The sequence below is a fragment of the Perissodus microlepis genome, chromosome 4 (assembly GCF_051167445.1).
Source record: "Perissodus microlepis isolate ML-2025 ecotype Zambia chromosome 4, ASM5116744v1, whole genome shotgun sequence".
Taxonomy (NCBI): domain Eukaryota; kingdom Metazoa; phylum Chordata; class Actinopteri; order Cichliformes; family Cichlidae; genus Perissodus; species Perissodus microlepis.
The window spans coordinates 28013704-28039353 of NC_140464.1; the positions used below are offsets into that span (position 1 = coordinate 28013704).

Here is a 25650-nt window from a genome sequence, read left to right on the forward strand (position 1 = left end):
TGTGATTGTTTTTCCAGTGTCAAATTTGGACTTTTTTATATATATATATAGTTATTTATTTATTTTAGTGTGTTGTGCGGTGCCGTTAATTGTACAGCTTGCTTAACCTCTTCACATCTACCAGGTCACCAGTGACCAATTTAGGTCTAAGATTACATCCTGCTGTGAGTATTCTGCGACCCTCTTATGGTCCTCCGTCCATCCTGCTTAGCTCCTTGCAGCTGTCTCAGGATCTCCTTAGGGTTGCAGTGGAGGGCTGCAGAATGTGTGACCACTACTTCAAATGATGGGTCTGCCTTCATCACCTCAGGGTTGCTGCTTCACCATCTTCAGTTAGATAAAGTCACATTCCCCACCATGTTCTCTACCAGTGAAAATTTCCTTTACTGGACAGCACCCAGACCTTGTCCACAGTGACATTGCCACCCCCACTACCCAATGCAGTTGAATGAGAACATGGATAGGACTAGTGGTAGTAACTTTTCCAAAAAGTACTTTATTGAAGTACAGTTTCAGTGGGCTTTTCTATATATTTTTTCTGTATCTTACTCTACTTCTGCATCACTATATTCTTGATTCAAATGCTGTACTTTGTGCTCCATACCATTATTTTTTTAGTTAGTTTCCCTGTGTTTATTTTTACTGTAGTAGTTTTGGGCAATAAATCATGCTTACTGACATCTATTCTCGAGTAGTTCATGTGTTCTCTTTCACTTTGTGTTACCCCTCACCCCAGTCAACACCTCGTTTTTAAGTGGGGCGTAACATAAGTGGGGGCTCGTCCGGGATTATTTTGGATATGGCACAGTTTAGCCTGGGTGATTTTATAGCTAAGCCTGCACTGGACCAGCTTGATGCATGTAGGAAGGAGGATTTATGTGCTGTTGCCGCGCATTATGAAATCCCTGTGGCTAATTCCTGAAGAAGAGCGAGTTAAAGTCTCTTGTTGTCAGTGGGTTGGTTGGGAAAGGTGTGTTCCCTTTAGACGTGGACTCGGGGGGGTGCCGCGTCGGTCCTCGAAACCTCTGATCAGCCTGAGGTTTGTGCTGAGGAGGGGGCGGGGACACCTACGGTGGTCAAACCAGGTGGGGGAAAGCCACCAGCCTCTCTTCCACGGTTTGAGCCCTTCTCTGTCGAATCCAGTAATCCCAGTGTTAGTGCACGCTTAAAGGTACGTTTAGCTCGTCTTGAACTTGAGGCCAAAGAAAGGGAACGTAAGGATGAGCATGAGTTCAAGCTAAAGTGTCGGCAGCTAGAGGCTGAGACATCTATTAGGTTGCGTCAACTGGAGTTGCAAGCTAACAAATTGTCTACTGAGCCTTCTGCTCCACCTTCAGTGAAGGATGAAGATAACGATAGTAATCCTTCAGATAATTCTCCCCCTGCTCCTGCACCTCCGACATTTGATGTAGGCAAAAACATTGCCCTAGTTCCACCATTCAGGGAGACTGAGGTGGAGGCCTATTTTAATGCATTTGAGCGCATTGCTATGGCTTTACATTGGCCCAAGGAGGTTTGGTCCCTTTTGCTTCAGTGCAAATTAATTGGTAAAGCACAGGAAGTATGCGCAGCTCTCACTATTGAGGACAGTCTTGTGTATGACAATGTCAAAAGCGCTATACTCAGAGCCTATGAGTTGGTGCCTGAAGCTTACAGGCAGCGTTTCAGGACCCTGAGGAAATCCACTGTTCAAACATTCCTTGAGTTTGCAAGGGAAAAAGGGATACTATTTGATAGGTGGTGTCAAGCAAGCAAAGTTTCAGAGTTTAACGCACTGCGTGAACTGGTATTGTTGGAGGAATTCAAAAACTGTGTTCCTGACCGTACAGTGCTGTACCTGAATGAACAAAAAGTTGCCACTTTGCAGGAGGCAGCTGTCCTGGCAGAAGAATTCGCTTTGACGCACAAAAGCGTGTTTGTGGGTAAATCTGAATCACTCTATCATGAACAGATAAAAAAAGGACACAAAGCCGCACCCTCAACAACCTAGGGGTTCCTCGGGTTCCAAGTCTGATAGACAATGTTTTTACCGTCACAAAGTGGGGCATATAGTTTCAGAGTGTTCGGCTCTTAAACGTAAACAAGTGCCCCAGCAATTACAACAAACTAAAGGCGTTGGCCTAGTCAAGTCGCTGAACTCCCCCTCTCATGTGACCATGAGTGAACCTGATAAGTGTTTTAAACCCTTCATTTTAGATGGTTTTGTCTCCTTAACAGGGTTTCCTGGGGATCAGAAGCCTGTGAGAATACTGAGGGACACGGGTGGCTCACAATCATTTCTATTGGCCGACATTTTGCCAGTCAGTGATGAGTCATCTTGTAACGCGAGTACAATAGTGCAAGGTATTGGGATGGCCTACATACCTGCACCATTACATTGTGTTCATGTGCAGTCGAAGTTAGCCTCTGGTTTTTTCAAGGTTGCAGTGAGAAACTCATTTCCTATTCAAGGTGTTGAGTTTATAATGGGAAATGATATTGCTGGGGACAAGGTACTCCCTGTTCCTGAAGTGGTGGATAAACCCAGCTGTATCCCAGAAGAGGATGAGCTGTTGAAATCCCACCCTGATGTGTTTTCTGTCAGTGTTCTTACCAGGTCGCAAGCTCGTAAGCTGGAGGAAGTGAACCTGAGTGAGACTGTTCTTGGATCTGTTCTAACTGGGGACAGAGAGCCGGCTGCTAGCCCTTCTAAACCAGCACTCGATGAACAGGGTCTGGCTACTCTGTCTGAGGTTCTTCCTTTGCCAGACTCACATGAGTGTTTGAGCCATGCTCAGGAAAAGGATGAGTCACTCGCTAAGTGTTTTAAAGAGGTAAGCGAGTTAACAAACAATAAAAAGGCACACGGGTTTTATCTTGAGGATGGGTTACTGCTAAGGAAATGGGTCTCAAGACCTGCATTACAGCAGGAAGGAGGTGATGAGGGTTGGGGGGTGGTACGCCAAATAGTCATTCCTAGGGATTACCGGGGTAGCATATTGCAGCTTGCGCATGAACACCCATGGTCAGGTCATTTAGGAATCACTAAAACCTATGATCGCGTTCTTCAGCACTTTTTCTGGCCAGGTCTGAAGAAAGACGTTGCCAAGTTCTGCAAAACATGCCAGGTTTGCCAAATTGTGGGTAAACCTAACCAGACGGTGCCACCTGCTCCTCTTAAACCCATCCCGGTAGTTGGGGAGCCTTTTGAGCGTGTTTTAGTGGACTGTGTGGGTCCTCTACCCAGAACAAAAGCGGGTAATCAGTTCCTCTTGACAATCATGTGTGCCACAACCCGTTTTCCTGAAGCCATACCACTTCGAAAAATCACCGCTCCCACTGTAATTAAGGCTCTACTTAAATTCTTTTCAACATTTGGTCTGCCTAGAGTTGTTCAAACCGACCAAGGCAGCAATTTTCAGTCAAAACTGTTCAAGCAGACTTTACAATCACTTGGTATCAAACACATCCCTTCCAGCCCTTACCATCCCCAGTCACAAGGTGCACTAGAAAGATGGCACCAGACCATAAAGTTGATGATGCGAAAATATTGTCTGGTGACTGACAAGAACTGGGATGAGGGACTGCCATTCCTACTGTTTGCAGCTCGTGAAGCAAGACAGGAGTCCCTTGGTTTCAGCCCTGCTGAACTAGTTTTTGGGCATAGTGTGAGAGGGCCACTAAAAACTCTGAAAGAACAGTTTTTATCTGATGTGCAGCCGCAATCAAATGTGCTTGAGTTTGTCACGCAGTGTCGGGAACGTTTGTACCATGCTTGTGCAATAGCTAAGAAGTCTCTGTCAGCAGCCCAAGGGAAAATGAAGCGGCAGTATGACAGGAAGGCAGTGCAGCGTTCTTTTAAACCTGGTGATCAGGTACTCATGTTGGTGCCCACATCTGGTCCATCTCTGTCAGCCCAATTTGCGGGACCATATGTGGTAGAGAGCAAAGTCAATGACACAGACTACATTGTTCGCACTCCGGATAGACGGCGCAAAACACGGCTCTGCCATATAAATATGCTGAAACTGTTTCACTCTAGGGAAGACGATCGCGAGGGCTCCATCTCACTCATTTCTGTGCCCATAAACCATGATGATGGTTTGGCGAAGGGTAGTGAAGGTCAGCAGAGTGGCAGGCTCGCAAACTCAGAGGTTCTTGGTACCTTAGATACGTACCTCTCCTATCTTCCTCATGACGAGAAAGATGACGTGAAAAATCTGATCCAAGCGCACCCTAGTCTGTTTGGGGATGTACCATCTAGAACCCCAGTGTTAAAGCACGACATTGATGTGGGTGATGCGTGCCCTATTAAGCAACACGCATACCGGTGCCCCCCACTCAAGAGGGAATTAATGAAAAAAGAGGTACAGTACCTGCTTGAAAATGGTTTGGCGATACCTAGCCATAGCTCTTGGAGCTCTCCATGTCTGCTGACACCAAAGTCAGATGGTTCTCCTCGTTTTTGTACTGATTTTAGGAGGGTAAATGCAGTCACAGTCCCTGTCTCATACCCGTTGCCTCGCATGGAAGACTGCATAGACAGTATTGGAGCCGCCACCTACATAACAAAGCTAGATCTGTTAAAAGGGTACTGGCAGGTTCCTCTAACTAGCAGAGCCTCTGATATTTCAGCATTTGTTACTCCAGACCATTTCTTGCAGTACACAGTGATGGCGTTTGGCATGCGGAATGCACCAGCCACTTTCCAACGACTTATGAACTTTGTGTTAGTGGACATTAACAATTGTAATGTGTATTTGGTTGACATTGTGGTATATTCTTCTTGCTGGACTGATCACGTGAGTACTCTGAGGGATGTTTTTGCTCGTTTAACCCAGGCTTCCCTAACTCTGAACCTGGCAAAGTGTGAATTTGCCAAGGCGGTAGTGACATACCTCGGAAAACAAGTAGGACACGGCCAGGTGCGCCCCGTGAATGCAAAAGTGGAGGCCGTACTGAGCTACCCGGTGCCCACCACAAGACGGGAGCTCAGGCGCTTCTTGGGTCTAGTGGGCTACTACAGATGTTTCTGCCGGAACTTTTCGACAGTAGTGGCTCCCCTGACTCATCTGTGCAGTCCAAAGGAACCCTTCGTATGGACTGCTGAGTGCCAACATGCATTTGACTGCCTTTGCCAGCTTGTCTTCTTCCCATAGTGCATCTTGGTTCCAGGTGTTCTTCAGGTAAGTGACATACATGCCATCCACTTGATGTGAAAAAAATTCAAAGATTTGGCAGACCAAGCTACCTTCATCCATCGCTCAAAGGTCCAATTCTGATATTCACATTCCAATTGTTGCCACATTCCACGGTGAATAGGGGTCAGCATGGGCATCCTGACTGTTCTGCGGCCATGAAGCTCCAACTGTGTATTCTGAAGCCTTTCTATCGGAATCTGCATTACATTTTTCAGCAGTTTGAGCTACAACAGCTTGTCTCTTGAATCCGACCACACAGACCAGCCTTCATTCCCCATGACGTTGGTTCACCACTGTTCCTTCCTTGGACCACTTTTGATTAGGGATGGGTATTTTCACGATTCCGATTCCATTTTCGATTCTGTTTAACGATTCGATTCTTTATCGATTCTCTTATCGATTCTTTTTTTTTAAAAAGGAGAATACTAAGGTCGATTAGCTTAGAACTTTGTTTTATATCTTCTCTTTGAACAAGATAGAGATTTAGGAGTAACATGGCCTTACAAACCCAACAGTGAGATCTTAAGAGATCCAGCCTATGGCTCTTCAATGGGGTGTCACAGGGTCCCTGGGGAAAAAAATGTAAAATAATAAAATAAATATTCTTCTGTAGCAATAACAAAGTATAACATAAATTATTCTGTAGCAATTACACAAGAATATCCAGTAATGTCCCTGCCTACAATTAAACACATTCACTTACCGAAAATCGGGGGCATCTGCTGTGGTAAATGGGTGCAAGACTTTGACCACAAACTTAGTCACTGCTCGGTGACATTCGTCTATCCTGGCCTGAAAGGAGACGCTACCGGTAGACTGCAGCGAGAACTGCCAGCATCTGAGCCAGACTCTGTCTGTCTCTCTCATCATGGTCACCTAAACGCACAGTAATGGCAGGTTTTGTAATAAGGCAGATCGCACTAACATAATATGCACTGTTAGTTGATTATTTACCTGCCGCATTAACGGGAGAGGACGTGCAAACGTTACCGCTGCTGCTGGGTTGAGATTCACGAGTCCGGAGCGGAATTAAAATCACGACATTCATTTAAGGTCATCGCGTGTTTTGTGAGCAAATGCTTTTGCATATTTGTAGTGTTTCCTCCCTTAAATGAAATATCTACTTTGCAAGTATTGCAAGTTGCCCTGTTGTCATCCGTTCTCGTAAAGTATAACCAAACTTGCCAAGTCTCTCCTTTGCAGTGCCCCTGTACTGGCTGCTCCGGACTTCAGCAAGGCCTTCAAGCTGGAAGTGGACGCAAGCGCTACTGGCGCTGGAGCAGTACTGTTACAGGATGGAGTTGATGGCATCAGTCACCCGGTTTCCTACTTCTCAGCTAAGTTCAAGCCTCATCAACTCAACTATTCCACCATTGAGAAGGAAACCCTGGCCATGTTGCTTGCTCTGCAGCATTTCGACGTGTACGTGGGGTCAACCACCACCCCTGTTATGGTTTATACTGACCATAACCCTCTGGTATTCCTAAAACACATGTACAATCACAACCAAAGATTGATGAGATGGGCGTTGCTTGCTCAGGAGTACAACATAGACATCCGACATCAGAGAGGTATGGACAACGTGGTGGCTGATGCACTGTCCAGGACCCAGTATTAACCCCAGTAACGGACTTGGTGACAGTTGTTAAAAGTGTCTGTTTACTGTATGTGATATTTTATGTGGGGGGGTGTTACGGTCGCTGACCTCTAGTGGCTCTCCCTCTGTAGAAGAGTTTTTTTTTTCTCCTTTTTCTTGTTCTTTTTCATGAGGCAGACGCCTCATGAGCCACAGCTGAGGTGTGTTCCAGCTCGTCAGCCACAGCATATAGTCTGCCATCCTAAGCTGCCACACCCCTGCCACTTCCCCCATTTTTGCCAGAGCTGTGAGCTATAGTGTTTTGGGCAGCAGGCCTTTGTGTGTGTGTGTGTGTGTGTGTGTGTGTGTGTGTGTGTGTGTGTGTGAGAGAGAGAGAGAGAGACCTTAAACTCCGTGAAACTTTGGTTTTCTTTCTTTTATTGTAAGCAAAGGTGTGCCCTTACTGTGTTAATTAGTTCATCATTGTGGAAGCAGGTAGGGGTTCTCTGCCATTTTTGTTTCAACTGTTTTCTCCTGTTTTTGGTTAGACAGGGAGCTCAGCCATTGTATTTTGTTTTGGTTAGTGAGTACTTGGTTTGATTTCTAGCTAAAGGGGGTGTTTTGTTTGTTGTTTTGGCCTTGGAGACCCTGAAGAAAAGAGCTTCCCTGTGTTTATTTTTACTGTAGTAGTTTTGGGCAATAAATCATGTTTACTGACATCTATTCTCCAGTAGTTCATGTGTTCTCTTTCACTTTGTGTTACCCCTCACCCCAGTCAACACCTCGTTTTTAAGTGGGGCGTAACAGTTAGTAACTTTTTATTTTGCTTGGTTATGAAGAATAATGCACAGATTAATTGAATCTTAAACAAATAAATAAATAAAACAACAAAACTTTCCTGCAGCAGACTGGAAGCCAGTCCAGAGTGAACAACGTCAGTTGGGATAGATTTGGAGAGTTAAAGTTGCATAAAATGTCATGTACAGGACATTTGTCTTCTACAGAACATAAAATAGATATTTGGGGCAAGCACAGAAGCAGCCAATATCAGGTCAACTGACAATCTGTGTGGATATTCATTCTTCACGCTCTATATTTATTTTTATTCTAATGTGCAGATAAGTGTCAGGAATGAAAATCATGCATATTTTGAGCATTTAGAGGTTGAATCCTCGAATCTCTGCAATAGAGGTATTGATAGCAACATTAGCACAGCTACTAGACATAATAGCTACTTTTATGGAGAAATACAGCAGGTTACAAAGTACCAGATTTCTGTAAAAATCAGTCCTTACATAATCCACAATAACAAACACTTGTTGCATTTTTATGTCATTGACAAAAAAGAAATGTAGAACCTACATGGGGTTATTTGACCAAATCTGCAAAAGTATGGGGGATCAAAGAAGAGACAACAACACAGTGGTGACGACAAAGGCATGAGCTTGTGAACAGTGAGGCAGTCCTTGCCTCAGTATAGGCTGGTGGGATGCAGATGAAGTGACTATGGCTATATGCACTGCAGGATCCTAAGGTTGAGATGTCTCTGCAGGTAAGATCTGGGTACATACCACATGAGAGAGGTATGTACCCACATGAGAGAGGTTTGACTACCGTATAGATTTGACAGTATTTAATATAATCACTTACCCCCACTTAACATGATCAGTGCACTTCACATTTCAGCTGAATCATTCAAACAAAGAATTTGATTTTAGTAATGAATACGTTTTTCTAATAGAACACAAAAGAATAACCAATTACCTCTATAAAAGGTTTACAGTGTTTTTATTTGTGATCTTTCTCATTTTACGGGGAAAGCGGAACATGTAAAGCCTTGACTGTGATTTTCTTACACTGTAAAAATACAATGTTTGTTTTTCCAAATTCACAAGTCAGCTGTCATTATATTTCTACATCATAGCAGAAATGCACAAAGTTTCCACATCTAACTTGTTAAGATCTAAAAATACTTTCCACCAATCCCCCCCGTGGAATATTCGTGACATCACCACACTAGGATTAGGAAAAGTATTGCAGTAAAAAACTGGATCAAGGAATGATTTTACTGTAGATGTGGATCGAACTAGCATGTGTGGGGTGGTGTGTTTGACAGCCGCCGGCTACATGTGGCACGTGAACTGCTCTTATCCAGAGTAGACTCCTTAAGAGCATCTCGACTTTTATCGTGAAAGGCTCAGACAGACAAGAAGTGGGAGGAGGGCGAAGCGTCGGGATCGCGCTTCGCCGGTGGCTCTCGCTCCTGTGGTTCTATCCGGTTGGCTGCTGCGAGCGCGTGAGCGCGCCCGGGCGGCTCCGTAAAGAAGAGAAAGAAAAAAAATAAAAGCGCTGATCTCGGCGTGACAGCTCAGAGCTGTCCACGTCAACACACCGAGCGAGCGGAGCGACGGCAGCAGCAGCAGCAATGGATTCCACGTCTCCGGTGAGCCTCTCCGCCGTTTCACCAACTAGAACGGGAACCAGTGTCCTTTCATTTCCAGGTGGATGGGATATTAATGTGCTCGGCGGTTTATATATTTTGGTTAGCAGTGTGCGGGACATTTGTTGCACTATAGCAGTTAAGGTGTTCGGCAAGAAGGGGGGTGGTAGACAGGCGGGAGGGAGGCTGGGAGGGGGGCTTGGGTGCAGATTGTCCATAAAGCAGAAACAGCTTTTATTTTTAAGTTAATGCTAGTGGACTCGGACTGGAGCTGACTGTGGACACGCAGGCCTGGTAACTGTTTGTCACGAAGCTAAAGTCACACTTTTTCTTTCTATGTGTATGTCATATGTACAAATATTATTGCTGATGGTGCTGACAGCGCGACAACTTCTTACGTTGTGAAGTAAATTCCATTACCGTGGAGCGGCTGACCCACAGCTGTTACACACTTATCCACACAGAGTCCAGCGTGGAGCGCAACAGGATGGCGCTACACGGTAATCAAGCAAAGCTTCGGTTCCTGCACGGATCACGCATGTAAAGCGGACACTGTAGTGTTTAATGGAACAAGCGGTATGGTTAAAGCCGGTCTGCGTATTTAAATGCCTGCGTGTGTTGAGCATATGTGGACTGACGTGTAGACCAGAGCAGGTGCCACGTCCACTGTTCTCTCTCTCTCGCTCGCTCCTCTTTTGCCCTGCGCACCATTTATTCACTCCCTCTCGCTCTCTCTCTCTCTGCGTGTGTGAGTGTAAGTTTCTCTTTCTCTCTCATCTGTGCTTCTCCAAAATATCTCTATCTGTCCTAATTCTTTCTTCTTGGTTTACTCTTTCTCGGCTCTTAAAAGTATGATCTTAGCCTGCTTATCATCGTTTTCCTTATAAAGGACCGTAAATTGCATCATTTTGCAAAACTCGTGATACTCCTACACAATGTTTTGCTTTGTTATATATTGTTGAACAATATGCAGCAAAGGCAAAAAGTAGCTTTCTTATGTAATTTTACTAAAGTATTTTAAAGAAACTTTGCATTTTACTGCATGTTACTGTAGAACTTTGGCATGTTTTACATACAAAATCCTTTATTGTCCCGACAGCCCCAACTCGAATATCTATAACAGGAGAAATCTACTTGATAATGAATGAATATCATATAATATAAGGGCTGTTACTTTCAATATACTTATCTATATACACTTTTCTAGTCAGTAGTTTCTGTGTAAGTAGTCTGTGAGTGTTGAGTATTTTTACATTGTGGCTTTGCTACTCAAGTAATCACAGTGTGTACTACAACAAAGTAACTTAATCTAAGTGAAAGATTCACATTTTCCATTCCTTTCTTTCAGCTCTAAATTGGCTGGAACAGCCACAGCACCAAATTGCTGCTTACATGTTTATAAGAGGAATACATTCATATATAGGACAGAAAGCAGGGATAATGTGTTTATTGATATCAGTGTACTATTTTTAGTTGTGTTACAACCATTTTCCACTGGCTAAATGTTCAGAGATCGTGGTTTATATTGATGTTTAAAGTAAGAATCTTCTACAATTAACTGACTGATTTACAACTAAAAGTGAGCAATGGAAAAGTAATAGCAAAAGTCAAATATAAAAACATGTATCTCGTGTATAAGGTAGGTCATGTAAAAATGCAACTCTTTAAAATACTACAGATGCCACTGGTTACTGCCCAAATGTTACTGGTATAGATGTTGGCCTACTGCATCCCCATCCATGCACTGATGGATATTTATCCAAATACTTTTGGATAAATGTAACTGTAACTACAATTCTAAATTGACATCCTAAATAAAGTAATATAAGTACATTATTCTGATAATACTCAGAACTGCATCGTCAGCATACCTTTATGCTTACAATGCCAGCTGTATAATTTGATTTACGTCTAGCTAATGTAAATTATCTGAGTAATTCTTTTACTTTTCTCTTACTTCTTCTCACCATCTTGCTCTTTCACTTCCGTTGAGATTTTTGATTATGCGTCTTTCTCAGACTCATTCTTTCTTTTTCCTGCCTCCCTGGTTTCATCTCTGCCCCTTCTTGCTTGTGTCTGTCTTGCTCCTTTCTCATGCATTTGCATCTTAATAATAGGGTTACACCACCTATTTACTATTGCATGTCTGTGAAATTAAAGTTACATTTACATGATCTGTTTTTAATCTGGCCTTTTCTGGTTCTTTTCTTTTGGATCACTGTTATTAAGTGGAGTCATTTAAAACAACTGATCCATAGAAAAAAAAAAACCACTATAAGTTGCACATTTAAAACACTGGGGGACATGGTTAACTCTCAATATCTACACAGGGGATTAAAAATATTAATTAAAAAAAAGGTCAAGTGAAATATTCAGTCAACAAATTCATTTCACATAGATGCTAAACCAGCTAAGTCTGTACTTGGTTAGCTAGCCCAATTTACTGGCCCAGACACGGTGAGAGCTGCTGTTGCTTCTCCATCTCCATCATCATTGGAGCTTTGCTTGTTAATGTACTAAAGGAGTTATTAATAACTCGTGTTATCTTCTCAACATGTTGGCCAAGGTGGTTAGCAAGAGGAGACTAATCTATTACAATGATAAATCACTAAACCCCGTTTATTTGTTCATGCTAACTGTGCTTCCACACAAAGCGCAAGTTTTGCAGCTCAAAACTGATCTCAGAGATTTGAGACTGACATTGTAGTCCAAAAGGTGTAGATGAGCCACAAAATATTTTCAAAAGTTTAACATTATAACAGTGTACCAGAACAATTCAATTAAGAGGACAATAAAGGTATCAGCCACAGGGGTAAAATTTATAATCAGTATTGAACATCCGACAACCCTTCAGCAAAAAAGAAACATAATAGATCACCAAACTACGGAGCCCCTCTGATGACATGGTCCAAAAAATAAATAAATTGTGGCCAAAAAATACTATTTCGTGGGCACGAAATGGGTATAACCTGCACACGAAATGCTAATTTGTGGGCACAAAACACTTGACCGATAACCGTGATCCTTCCCAGGCCCTTGCAGTTGGTTGACAATAAAATCTATCCCGGCGTCCAGGTCGTACTTACGTCTGTAAACCAACTGGGCTCTCAATAATAATAATTGCTATACAACTTTTGCACTGTCCACTTCCTGCTGTGACAAAACAAATTTCCCACGTGTGGGACTAATAAGATAAGATAATAAATCTTATCTTATCTTAATATCCTGTTTAAATGTCTCTCCATAATAATGGTTCCTTGCATTGCCAGGATTTTCAAAATGCATTTGTAGCTCATTCCCAGCCTAAAATAAAACTCAATCATACTATCTCTGTCCATGGTGTATAGGTTTAGCCTACTCTTATGCTTATGTCTCTACGCAGCTGTCCAGGAATTGTATCAATATGATGTGCGCACGTTATCTATTTTGTTGCCACAAACGCGTAATTCGTTGCCACGTTATACCCAATTCGTGCCCACAAATTAGCATTTCGTGCGCGCGTTATACCTATTTCGTGCCCTCGAAATAGTATTTCGTGGCCACAAATAAGTATTTCGTGGGCACGTTATACTATTTTGAGGGCACGAAGTAGTATTTTGTGGCCACAATTTATTTATTTTTTGGACCATGTCATCAGAGGGGCTCGTACCAAACAGCAAAGAGGTCAATGATAAAGTACAGTTCATTTTTTTTATTAAAATCAATGTTTGACTTTAAAATGAGCCACATTTAGCATTTCCTTTATTACATCATCAGCTAAAAATATCCTTTATTTTGCAAATTGTGTTCCTGCCATGCAATTGCTGTAAAGATGCTGTAAATGGACCAAACTTCAGTCAGGAGAACTGAGATAACCCATCCACAATACGAGGTTAGTCATTAATTTACTGTTGCATGGGCTGGGCTGTAGTTACATCATAAGGTTTTAAAAACTGAGCTTAAAAATGTATAGTGGTAATAAAAACAGAGGCTGACAGTGATCACTGCCTTTTTTAGGGGCTTGTTCAGATTAAATAGAACAAGATACAAAACATTAAAACATGTTAAAAACACAACAGCCTTAATAAACGCAGAGTAGTTTGGACCCAAAAGCAGGGTTGATACGTCATCACTTAAAGACCAGATACTTAGGGAGACAGTATTTGTCAAAGTAACATCCACATGAATGGCAGAACCCAATAGAACATTGAACAAAGCATCACACTGCCTTTGCCAGCTTGTCTTCTTCCCATAGTGCATCTTTGTTCCAGGTGTTCTTCAGGTAAGTGACATACATGCCATCCACTTGATGTGAAAAAAATTCAAAGATTTGGCAGACCAAGCTACCTTCATCCATCGCTCAAAGGTCCAATTCTGATATTCACATTCCAATTGTTGCCACATTCCACGGTGAATAGGGGTCAGCATGGGCATCCTGACTGTTCTGCGGCCATGAAGCTCCAACTGTGTATTCTGAAGCCTTTCTATCGGAATCTGCATTACATTTTTCAGCAGTTTGAGCTACAACAGCTTGTCTCTTGAATCCGACCACACAGACCAGCCTTCATTCCCCATGACGTTGGTTCACCACTGTTCCTTCCTTGGACCACTTTTGATTAGGGATGGGTATTTTCACGATTCCGATTCCATTTTCGATTCTGTTTAACGATTCGATTCTTTATCGATTCTCTTATCGATTCTCTTATCGATTCTCTTATCGATTCTTTTTTTTTAAAAAGGAGAATACTAAGGTCGATTAGCTTAGAACTTTGTTTTATATCTTCTCTTTGAACAAGATGGAGATTTAGGAGTAACATGGCCTTACAAACCCAACAGTGAGATCTTAAGAGATCCAGCCTATGGCTCTTCAATGGGGTGTCACAGGGTCCCCGGGGACAAAAATGTAAAATAATAAAATAAATATTCTTCTGTAGCAATAACAAAGTATAACATAAATTATTCTGTAGCAATTACACAAGAATATCCAGTAATGTCCCTGCCTACAATTAAACACATTCACTTACCGAAAATCGGGGGCATCTGCTGTGGTAAATGGGTGCAAGCCTTTTACCACAAACTTAGTCACTGCTCGGTGACATTCGTCTATCCTGGCCTGAAAGGAGACGCTACCGGTAGACTGCAGCGAGAACTGCCAGCATCTGAGCCAGCCAGACTCTGTCTGTCTCTCTCATCATGGTCACCTAAACGCACAGTAATGGCAGGTTTTGTAATAAGGCAGATCGCGCTAACATAATATGCACTGTTAGTTGATTATTTACCTGCCGCATTAACGGGAGAGGACGTGCAAACGTTACCGCTGCTGCTGGGTTGAGATTCACGAGTCCGGAGCGGAATTAAAATCACGACATTCATTTAAGGTCATCGCGTGTTTTGTGAGCAAATGCTTTTGCATATTTGTTGTGTTTCCTCCCTTAAATGAAATATCTACTTTGCAAGTATTGCAAGTTGCCCTGTTGTCATCCGTTCTCGTAAAGTATAACCAAACTTTTGAGCGTTTAAGCCGCTTAGGCGCCGTTTCCTGCTAGGTAAATGACGCTCCGCAACGTGGTGACGTCATTCGGGGCGACTGGAATCGATAAGGGAATCGTTTGCAAAAATTGCAAACAATTCCAAGGAATTGAAACAGTGGGAACCGGTTCTCAACAAGAACCGGTTTTCGATACCCATCCCTACTTTTGATACATATTGAACACTACACACTGGGAACATCCAAGAAAGAGCTGCAGTATTGGAGATGCTCTGACAGTCATCTAGCCACCACAATTTGGCCCTTGCCAGACTTGCACAAATCCTTTTGCTTCCCCATTTTTCTTTTTCCCCCATTTTCACTTGCTCCCACCCTCTGGTGGAACAGGGGCCATGATGAAGAGTTAATCAGTGTTATTCATATCACCAGTCAGTGATCATAATGTTATGCAATGTGGATATGAAAGACAGGGTCAGAGGCAGATTGCACCAGAAGTTTCAGTATTCAAATCTCCTTCCAAAATATGATTCTTCAGCTTGATATCTGTTAATGAAATGAACAGAGAAAATCTTAGCGTGCTAAGTTTGCTGTTTATCTAAACATAGACTGCACAATACTTAATAATGGCTGACATATTGCACCTGGACCCTTCAGCACTTAATAAAACTTACTAACTAGGTGACTGCTGAATGTACTCGTGCTTGTAGCCATTAGCAAACTAGCTAAGAACAGAGACATAAGTATATAGGATCTGTTCTCATGCCTGAAACTCATATTTGTTTAATTGGACAGTGGTACATTTGTCTCCTAGTAACTAATTCATAATTCAGTGGCATCTTTACCGGCTAAAACATGTTCTGAAGACCCAATGAAAACTATTTGATGTAACATTTTTTAATATAATATGTATTGCGCTATAGGTTGACATAACCTACACTCCATGATCAAAGATATTCTTTTTATACTTTAGAGTTTCTGGTTTCCTGGAAAAATATTGAGAACTCCTTCTGCACTTGGTAGCAAATAATAGTCTTTATTTTTTATGGCCTTGCCTTGTGACTTGAGCTAGCTGCTAGCTTTCCTTCAGTCAGTTGTCAGCATACACCTCACGTGCACTTTGCATTGAATGCTAATCAGAATGTTGTTAAGAGTAGGTATTTCTGCTGCATCTTCACCTGCTTCCAGGGTGTATGGAGAAAGGAAAAGAAAGGAGTAAAAAATAGTATTAAGAATGACCTCGTTACATGACAAATTAAAGTCAAAGACTTGCAGTACTTGTCATTGGTTATGTAGTGTTTACCTACAAATGCTATATGCTATAACTACAGTATGTTGGAGTATGTCCGTGTATGTTTACTCATCGCTTAAAGTTCAGTCAGCATCAAAATAGCAAGAAACACGTTTGATCAAATGAAGGATAGACTGAGCCATCTACAGCTTTAGGACTCTGGTTATGTGAGCCTGGATACTGGACTTTGGATGAGCTAAGTGTCTGGTCTAAGTTCTGTGATACACTCTGACTGTGAATCTGTGCTAGTCAGTGCATAACAGAACTTTGTCCCGGGTCTGAAAAATCATCGCAGGGATGGACAGATAGCTGTCTAGATGTGGATGCAGGAGAATGGAAAATGTATTAAGTAGAAATATGTGATAATTCCCAGAACTGGAAAACTGTAATACAAACCAGGATAAACAACAAAGATTAAAACACTGAATAAACTGCAGCATAAAGTGTAGAAACTGGTTGGACTGGGCAGCTTCAGTGTGTGTAAGTAGATGAGAGAGTATTTAAAAGAGGCTGCTGCTACAATGCTCTTTTAAGTGTTATCCAGGTATGAAAGGAACGGATGTGACTGAAGCTATGCCATTATGTTCAAGATGTTTCCCCAAGATGACTCAGCGAAGCTAAAATATTTACAATGTTCTTTCTGTTTATCGCTGCAGGAACCATCCCTCTACACAGTTAAAGCAGTTTTTATTCTCGACAATGATGGCAACAGACTTTTGTCAAAGGTGAGTTCAATGTGGTCTTTACACAAGGGAAAAAATGGAAGCGCTTTAATATAAACTTTGTTATGCTGACAAAAATATGAAAGGGAGTACTTTCATGAATAAGTCACAACATGGGACATAAGTTTTATATGAGTTAAACATGAAATTTACATTGCACAATAAACAATAACCATTTACTACTGAGGGTAATTTAAATTTACTTCAAAGCCCTGTATCTGAATTTTTTGTACTTTTTTCTTGTAGAAAATGTAAACAGTATTTTGAGGAACACATTAATATATTTGTTAAGATGTGCCTTGATCAGCCTTGTTGTTGTCTTATACATCTGAAATGTTTATTTCAGAACTGTTCCAAATAATTATTGCTGTACAATATTAGAAAGAGACCTCTGATGATTAAGAGCAGCACTTGGTGAGAGTAGGGTAGAAGAACGTCCTTTCTTCAAAGCGAAAGCACCTCAATCAGGACCAGGATCAGTGAGAGACAGTCACCTGCTATGACTGAGTGGGGGGGTGAATGAAAAGCGAAGACAGAAAATAGGATAAGCGATGTCTGTAGAGTAAATATGAAACCAGTCAGTTAGCTTACCTTAGATACAACTAGCTTGGAAATTTCCAAACAAAACAAAATCTGAGTTTTCAGTGACTGATTCACAAATAATGACTGCCCTGATTATCACCAGCTGAGTCGTCTACCTACAGTCAGAAATAATAAGTGGCTATGGCCGAAGTAGATAAACCTGAGAAAAGATTTCTCAGCTTCCACTTGATTAAAGTAACTAACAGTGAGTGCAAAGGATGCCGCTGAACGGCATATATGTTTGTGTGGGTTAGGGGTGCATTTGATTGAGTTGATTTCATTGTTTGTAACAGTAAATACTAACTGGTAAAGTTTAACTATCAAGTTTAGAATTTATTAGCAACGCACTATGTAAGTAAACTGAGTCACTCATAAAAGTTTCTGTTTTAGTACTATGACCCAGAGCTTTACCCCTCCATGAAGGAGCAGAAAACCTTTGAAAGGAATGTTTTTAACAAGACACACAAAGCAGACAGTAAGTTCCACTCTCTTCTGTTTTATGTAGATCTGTTCTGGTGTGTGACGCATGCGCCCCCACCCCCACCCGTCGCTCCCTCCCTTTGTATTGTGCTGAATGTTCACAGACGTCTCCAGTGTCCAGACTGTTACACACTCTCTTGTCACTTGTAACCTAAATCACTTTTTACATTGACCTGGTTTCCACCCGCCAAACCATGCTAGACCATTATTTGTGGCAGAACGCTGTAGTTGGTATTACCCTTGTAAAACTTTGGGTTTTCATTCATTTGGATGAAAAACCTGACCTACCCATAAGCTTTTTTGTAGGATTCCAAGTTTCACACAACTGATACCTGAGTCTCTACCCCTGGCCTCTTTAACACGTTGCCATTATCTCTCCTTTTGTCCTAATCTTCATTCCTTATTTTCTCCACTTCTGCCTTGTCTTTCTTCTCCCCTTTTATGTTTTATCTACCAGTTCCACTCCTTCCCAACATTCATTTGTATCATTTGTTTCTCCGACTCATCTCCTTCCTCTCTTTATATCAAGTTTATGTCTAATTGCTTTTCTGTCACTCGTCTCTGCCTTCTTTCCCTCTCACCCCTTTGCTTGCCTGTCACTATATATTTGGCAGTTGTGTCACTGAATAAACTTTATTTTACATTTCTATATAGAAGCAAATTAATAAAGTCATGCTTATGCTAACCCTGTCACATCTCATTCTCTATCTAGATGAAATAGCTTTTCTGGAAGGCATGACCATCGTGTACAAGAGCAGTATAGATCTTTTCTTCTACGTTGTGGGAAGTGCTCAGGAAAATGAGGTGAATTAAATTTTGTCTGCCAATAAAGTACATCTGCAGTAATAAAATTAAAATTCATTTTGAATATGTTACGTCAAGTTCATCTGCATATGTTTTAAAAGGAGCTCAGTCATTTTTGTTCAAATGTTTACTCACATAAGCGTGCTTTTATTTATTTATTTATTTTTTATTTTATTCTGCTTTGTATTCTGAAGGCAGAATGTTATGTGTTCCATGTCACCAGACGGTTTCTTGTTTCTTCTCAGCTCTTAAACAACAAATTCATCCAATATTATTTTTTACACAAATCACATAAGTTACAGTAGTAACCTCTTAACAAGAGTTAGGCTCATATCAATATTTTTTATGGAATTCTCAGCTGTAGGCACACAAGACATTTTAAAGGTAATTACTTGTTGTTTCTAAATTCAGTTGCCTGCTCTGGTGTCACAGAAAGGTTGCATTTCTTATGCAGCATTCTCAGAGTCAGATTAATGTTTCACTGACATTAAGGCAAACAGGCAAAGAAAGCAAAAAACAAAAAACCTTGAATAGGTCAGCATGTCCACTGGACACTGAGCCAAAGTAAGAATGAACATTTTAGGAATATAAGAAACAAAGACAGTGCTGGGGTTTTCTTTGCTCTGTTAGAACGTTGTTGGGGGTTATTTGAACTTTAATAATTCAGTGTTAGAAGTAAAATACTCCTTAAAGTTAATCAAATGAAGTCAATTGTCCAAATTTCTAGAACACTATAAAATATTTCAAAAACCTAAAACGTAGCACGAGCTCCACAGCATGTCTTTATCCTGTCGTCCTTCTCTCACCCCAACCGGTCGCGGCAGATGGACGCCGCTCCCTGAGCCTGGTTCTGCTTGAAGTTTCTTCCTGTTAAAAATGAGTTTTCCCTCCCCACTATTGCCAAAGCTGTCATTCATAGAGGGTCATATGACTGCTGAGATTATCTCTGTTTTCCTATTATTGTAGGTCTTTACCGTACAATAAAAGTTACATTTTTGGAAAAGCTACTCATCCAGGTGCTTTGCTTCATTATGACTAAGCCGTTAAAGATAATAACAATAATGTGCAAAGCATCGAGTATCAAATATATAAATATATTTTGTCTACAATGTAGCCTAATTCCTTGTGTTTCTATAAATACTTTTGGTGCAATGCAAAAAAAAAAGTAAAGACGGAAAAAAACCTGGAAAAAGTTGTGTGTTTATACACTACAATTGAAAACTTGGCGATACCTTCACATAATAATGATTTCTATTGTAAAATGCTAAAGATTATTTTCAAGGAAAAATAAGATGCTCCTTAAAATCTACTTAATTAGTCTAGTAATTGCTCTTCAAATTGAGGGGCTTCAGGGCAGTAACATTTACCATAAAGGTTCAGTTAGCTACAGTCTCTTTCATTTGTATAGCCTGTGGGATTTATGGATTTTTTAAAGCTATTTTCAGGGATTGTTCTATATGTTGCAGGTGTGTGGAGATTATTTTGGGTTACAGCTTGGTTGGAAAGTTTTAAACCTATGATGATTAATAAAAGAACACTTCTCATGAGCAGCATATTCACCGATATCACAGGTGTCGAAATCCAGGGCTCGAGGGCCGGTGTCCTGCAGGTTAAATGGCTAAATGACCTCCTCAACATGTCTTGAAGTTCTCCAGAAGCCTGATAATGAACTAATCATTTGATTCAGGTGTGTTGGCCCAGATTGAGATATAAAACCTGCAGGACACTGGCCCTCGAGGCCTGGAGTTCGACACCTCTGACCTATATACTTTACTAAGCTGGTATATGTTGAATGTGCAGGATTTAGCTTATTTAGGCCATGAAATCTAATTGATTCTGCTTTAACATCAATTTGCATTGATTTATATCTTTGTATCTCATATACTGACTTTTCTTTTTTTCTTGGTAGCTCATGCTGATGTCAGTACTTAACTGCCTGTTTGACTCCCTCAGTCACATCCTCAGGTACCGTCTTACTAAGTTTTCAAAAAAAAAAACCCTGCATAAGTGAGTGGTTTCATTGATATTTTGTAATGATGTTTAGAACAATACAGAGGTAATCAGAGCCCAAATAGAGAAATTCACAATCTTCTTTTTCAGACTTTTCTTCATGCAAATGAATTAGAGCTTTTGTCCTCCATGAAGCCTCAGTAGCATCAAAGTGTTATAATAAATAATCGAAATATAAATAATTATATTTAATAAATAAATTAAACTAAATGACAAATAGTACTCCTTTTTCATTTTAACATGTTAAAGCTCATACCAGAGTCCCTCACTGTTTATTGCAATAATAGTCAAACAATGATGGGTATGGTTACTATGGGAACCAATGCAATAGTAATGCAGTGTGTGAGTAACTGAGACTAAGGAGAGATTGAGCTATTGTGAGGGCAAAAAATAAAAATAAAGCAATAATGGGTTTTTAAAAAGCCAGAAATGTGAATACTTTAAGTTACTTAAGTTAGAGGAATAAAAACTTAAAATGATGATGATCATATGATCCTAAGTAATGTGTCTAATGACGAGTGTAATTTTTTTTTATTTATCCTGCAGGAAAAATGTGGAGCGGAGGTGTTTATTGGAAAACATGGAAGGAGTGTTTCTTGTTGTGGATGAAATCATTGATGGGGGGTGAGAGAAAGAAAATTTTATCCAACTAGAATAGTCAATATGAGTCCCTTTTGATCATTTTGCCTGATATTTATAGGCAAAATGATGATAGGTATTTCTATTATTAAAATAAAAAAAATGTTTAGTATGTAAAATGCCATGATCCCATAAGCAATCCCAGTCCTGCTTATACAGAACTCTACCCTTATTGGTTGTTTTTTCCTGTTGCCAGGGTGATTCTGGAGAGTGATCCACAGCAGGTCCTACAGAAGGTCAACTACAGGGTAAGATTTCTGTCAGTTATTCCCCAAAACCTATTGTATCAGTATAACCATTGGAAATTCAAACAGAAAACAAGTGTGTTAGATTGTAGAAATACAAATCAATGCAGGTGTTTGGTCTGATTAGAACGGCTACATCAAGATTTGCTGTAGCTCCCTTTAGCTTTTTTGACTTGCTTCTTGCCTTCTCTTCCCTGTTTTACTTTTCTTCCTGTCCTTCTCCCTCTCTCTCTTCTTCTGATTGGTGTCAGCTAATGTCAGAGCCAGCCTATGGCTTCGTCCTCTTTGATTACATCACCGGTAACCTAGAGGCACAAACAGACAGGAGCCAGCTGCTGTAGACAGACAGACAGACCGAGGGTGAGAGAGGAAGAAGGCCAATGTGAAAGATAGTGACGTGGAGAGAGAGAAAGAGTGAGTGAGAGAGAAAGAATGAATGGATGAGAAGGAGTAAGACTCAGTGAAGGGATGAAGGAGGAATGGGCAAAACAGAAAAGGTAAATGCATGGTGGGAGAGCATGTGGACTAACATGTTATTTTTCTATACTTGATAACTATGACCTGCTGGTGGCGCTAGAGTAACACTGAAGACGTCATCCAAGTGAAAACAAGTTATTCTCTGGGAACTGTGTGCATCAGATAATTAAAGTGAATGATTGCATACCAGACGGTGCTTGCCCTGAAGCTACACCACAAGCATGGCTACAAGCTCCACTATGAATTGTGACTGGTTGAACTGTTAACTAGCACTGTTTGAATGTCACTGGGTTATAGTGTGCTATTCTTTGTTCCACAGATCTAATGCACTGAGTGTGTGTGTGTGTGTGTGTGTGTGTGTGTGTGTGTGTGTGTGTGTGTGTGTGTGTGTGTGTGTGTGTGTGTGTGTGTGTGGTATTTGACTTTTTTTCATGTCATTTTGATTACAGGCGGATGAGAACCCATTAACTGAACAAAGCGTGGCTCAGGTAATACACACGGAAACAGACTCTGTGAATATCACTGCCAAAGCTATACACACAAACATGAAGGCATCACATGCATACACAAATGCAGTTCAATTCAGTTCAGTTTTATTTATACAGCACCAATTTGCAACAACAGTCTTTTCAAGGCAGTTTTAATTGTAAAGTCAATCCTTCAGTGGGTCGGAGCTGTTTTAGAGGCACTGGAAGGACATAAAGGCATTTAATAATGTCACCCCCAAAAAAGCTAATGCTCTACACCTGACACACCACAATGAAGAAAAGGAGGATAACCATTAGTGGCAGAAGAGGAGATTCTCTAGCTGTCGTATCAATTGCTTACTGAGCAATTACAATTATGTCTTGAGCTATAACAGACAATGTCTGACCTCACATATTTCCAAAGTTTTAGTCACATGGTAAATGGACTGGTTCTTATATAGTGCTTTTCTACAACTTGCCTCATTCACCCATTCATACAAGCATTTTAATGCTTTTTCTGCTGAAGTGCTTTATATCTGACATTCATGCTCATTCATGTGCCGATGGATGCATCGGAGAGCAACTTGCGGTTAGTTTTTTGGCCGAGAATATTTGGCATGCACATTTATTATTTATCTTGATTGATGGACAGATGGAGGAGAGCTAAATACTAAACTCAGAGATCATGTCCACTCGTGTGTTTTCCCCATTTACTCAAATAAAAATAGTTTTTGAAAAGATTATAAGCTATGAACGTACATACCTTGGTTGACATTCTCATCTCATTTCCATTAGTTTCTAATTATGCTGCCTGTACATGATGATAGAAATTTGACAGCTTGTAGGTCTTGACCAATGCAGTGCTATTGACTAAACACAACTTGCAGTATATCGTGACTCTAACGTGCATCTAACGTTTTTACGTGATCAACACAATAGACACATTTGGCTGACTTTATACGCCATACTGAATCAAGGGCCTTTAAATTTGAGCTTAGTGCGCCACCTGCTGGCAGCTTTCTCACTGCTGTAATTTAACCTCTTCTAAGGACTGAAAAACAGTTAAAAGATAAACCAGTAAAGAACATACAAGAACAAGCTGTTGAAACATGTAGATTTTGAAAACATTAACCCACTGTATTTATTTAGTGGCAGTAGAACAAAGATGTGTTTTGTATTACGATTTTGTTGCGCTTTAACATGGTGGCATGACTTCACATGGTTGTGAGCATAAGCTCAGCCTGCCCTCTAGTGTTTAAACAGTTGTACTGTAGCACCATGCTTTACTGTGCAGGAGTTCTCAGTTATGTAAAGCATTAGAACCACTCTACCTTTACTAAACAGACTTGTATTCTACGGTAAGATACTTTTTGACATTATATTGTAATGTAAAGGGTAATACTGGACTGTGTTAAGGTTTCAAAAACTTCTGTAACAAATATATATGAGAGCAACAGAACGAGCAGTGTTATAACTAAGTTACTATAGTCTAAATCCAATCTTTTCCTAAAACGAACTATTTCTGATGCCTGAACCAAATACATATCAGAAGTTAGAATAAACACATTAAATGATATATGTGCATACTACACAAAGGTTGCATTTTCTGTTTGTTTATAAAGCAGTTGTCATTCATGTTTTGTTATTATATAATTTTTTTTCTTTTTTTACTTTTGCAGGTTTTGCAGTCAGCCAAGGAGCAGATCAAATGGTCTATACTGAAATGACTGAAAACAAATCTGATTCTCCAAAAAGAATGTTTCCAGTCCCAAAGCTATTTTACAGGGCCAAACTGAAGGGATGGATGTTACTGAAGTGATGGCCAATAGGCTGCCTTAGGTGTGTTTTTGTGACAACATTTTTTTTCTATTGTGTGTGACAAGTATTTAATTCATTTGGGAGTAAACATAGCCCATATGTGGAGGTGCCATTTAGCAAGCCAAATGACATTTCTTATTTTATTATCATAAGTAATATCCAGGCAGCTACCCAGTACCTGAATTATCAAAAGAAGTGCAAGAGATTGGTGGAACAACATTGTCCGTTCTCAGTACCACAGAACTGATCGTGGCTCCTGGGTTTCTTTGAAGAGTTATGCTTTTTTTCCCCCTTTCACTTTGTGTGTGTGTGTGTTTGACTGTGTCAAAAATATTACAAAGCCAAATTAATTTCTATTACAACACTACAAGAATACAGAAGGTAATACTAAAAGTTTGTTTTATTGATTTTCAACTGACTCGTTACACTCATGATTTCCATAATGCTTCTTTGAAGCCCAAAAGCAAATGCAGTTATGCTTTATGACACTAAGAAGGCACTGTGGTACAGATGCAGGAAATCTAATTTAAGGAAAGTCTGCACATGTGAATGAATTTTAGAACCAATGGGAGCTTAAAAAAGATAAAAATAAATAAATAAAAAAGTGCACAGGATCCTGTGGCCAGAGTTACAAAGAATATTGTATATTCTACTGTTGTGATGATAATTAAAGATTTTAAAAGACATTGCATGTTTTGTTAGTTGATGAAAAGAAATATGGCCAAAGAGAAACTAATTATTATTTTTACATATGAATGTTGCTTTCTCTGTCTGCAAGAGAGATAATAAAACTATATTTGTCCTGGTTTCAGATGGTCTGCTTAGCCATTATATATTCTTGTACTTTTATTTTTACTTTCAATTAGTTCATCCCCGTGGATGCCGCATTTATTTGCGTTCAAAAGTGTCTAACATAATGAATATTAATAAGCACTCTAAAGGACTTCGTTTGTGTGGGCGTGGTCTGGAAAATTATTTGCAGAAAGCAGGTGACGTTAGTTGGCACGTGGTTAAACTCACCGAGCCAATGGTTCGTTATGGGTTTATTTTCCGATGATATTATTGGCTGGCTGCCGCACACGCCTGCAACTCATCGCAGGGCACAAGAAATCAGACGAAAGCCTTAAATTTAAGGTACAAAGAGAAAATTAATGTTTTTATGTTATTACCAGAATTATTTTGGCTGAAATTGAATTATTATTGATATCCTGAAATAAAACTGAATAATACTTTTGAAATGAAGGTTGTCTTTTCTTGATTTTCACCAGTGTTTAATCGTAATATTTGATCGTAGACCTATTTGATGTATTACTTCATAGTTAATTATATTTAATGGTTTGAAGAGTAACAATGTATTTAAATAAGTCATGGAAAATGTATTTCCATGTATTGTATTGTTATTTTTTGATTATTTATTAATTTAGTCGAAGAAAGAGGTAAATCCTTTATAACAGC

The 25650-nt window shown here is 40.2% G+C and overlaps 1 protein-coding gene across 3 annotated transcripts; it reads left to right on the forward strand.

The window, feature by feature from the left end:
- Positions 1-9054: 9054 nt before the first annotated feature.
- Positions 9055-25433, forward strand: copz2 (COPI coat complex subunit zeta 2). Of its 3 annotated transcripts, XR_014800130.1 has the most exons (10): positions 9056-9199; positions 16608-16676; positions 17646-17730; positions 18448-18539; positions 20449-20504; positions 21096-21173; positions 21385-21436; positions 21685-21793; positions 22360-22398; positions 24057-24108. XR_014800130.1 is itself a non-coding variant. In XM_084926878.1 (9 exons), exons 1-9 carry the CDS (start codon positions 9182-9184, stop codon positions 24102-24104), a joined length of 537 nt encoding a protein of 178 aa, XP_084783004.1. In that variant the 5' UTR covers positions 9065-9181; the 3' UTR covers positions 24105-25433. The 3 variants fall into 3 exon arrangements, 1 of the variants encoding a protein (XP_084783004.1); XM_084926878.1 differs by lacking the exon at positions 21685-21793 and having other exon boundaries at positions 9065-9199; positions 24057-25433; XR_014800129.1 differs by having other exon boundaries at positions 9055-9199; positions 21385-22398; positions 24057-25433.
- The last annotated feature ends 217 nt before the right edge of the window (positions 25434-25650 follow it).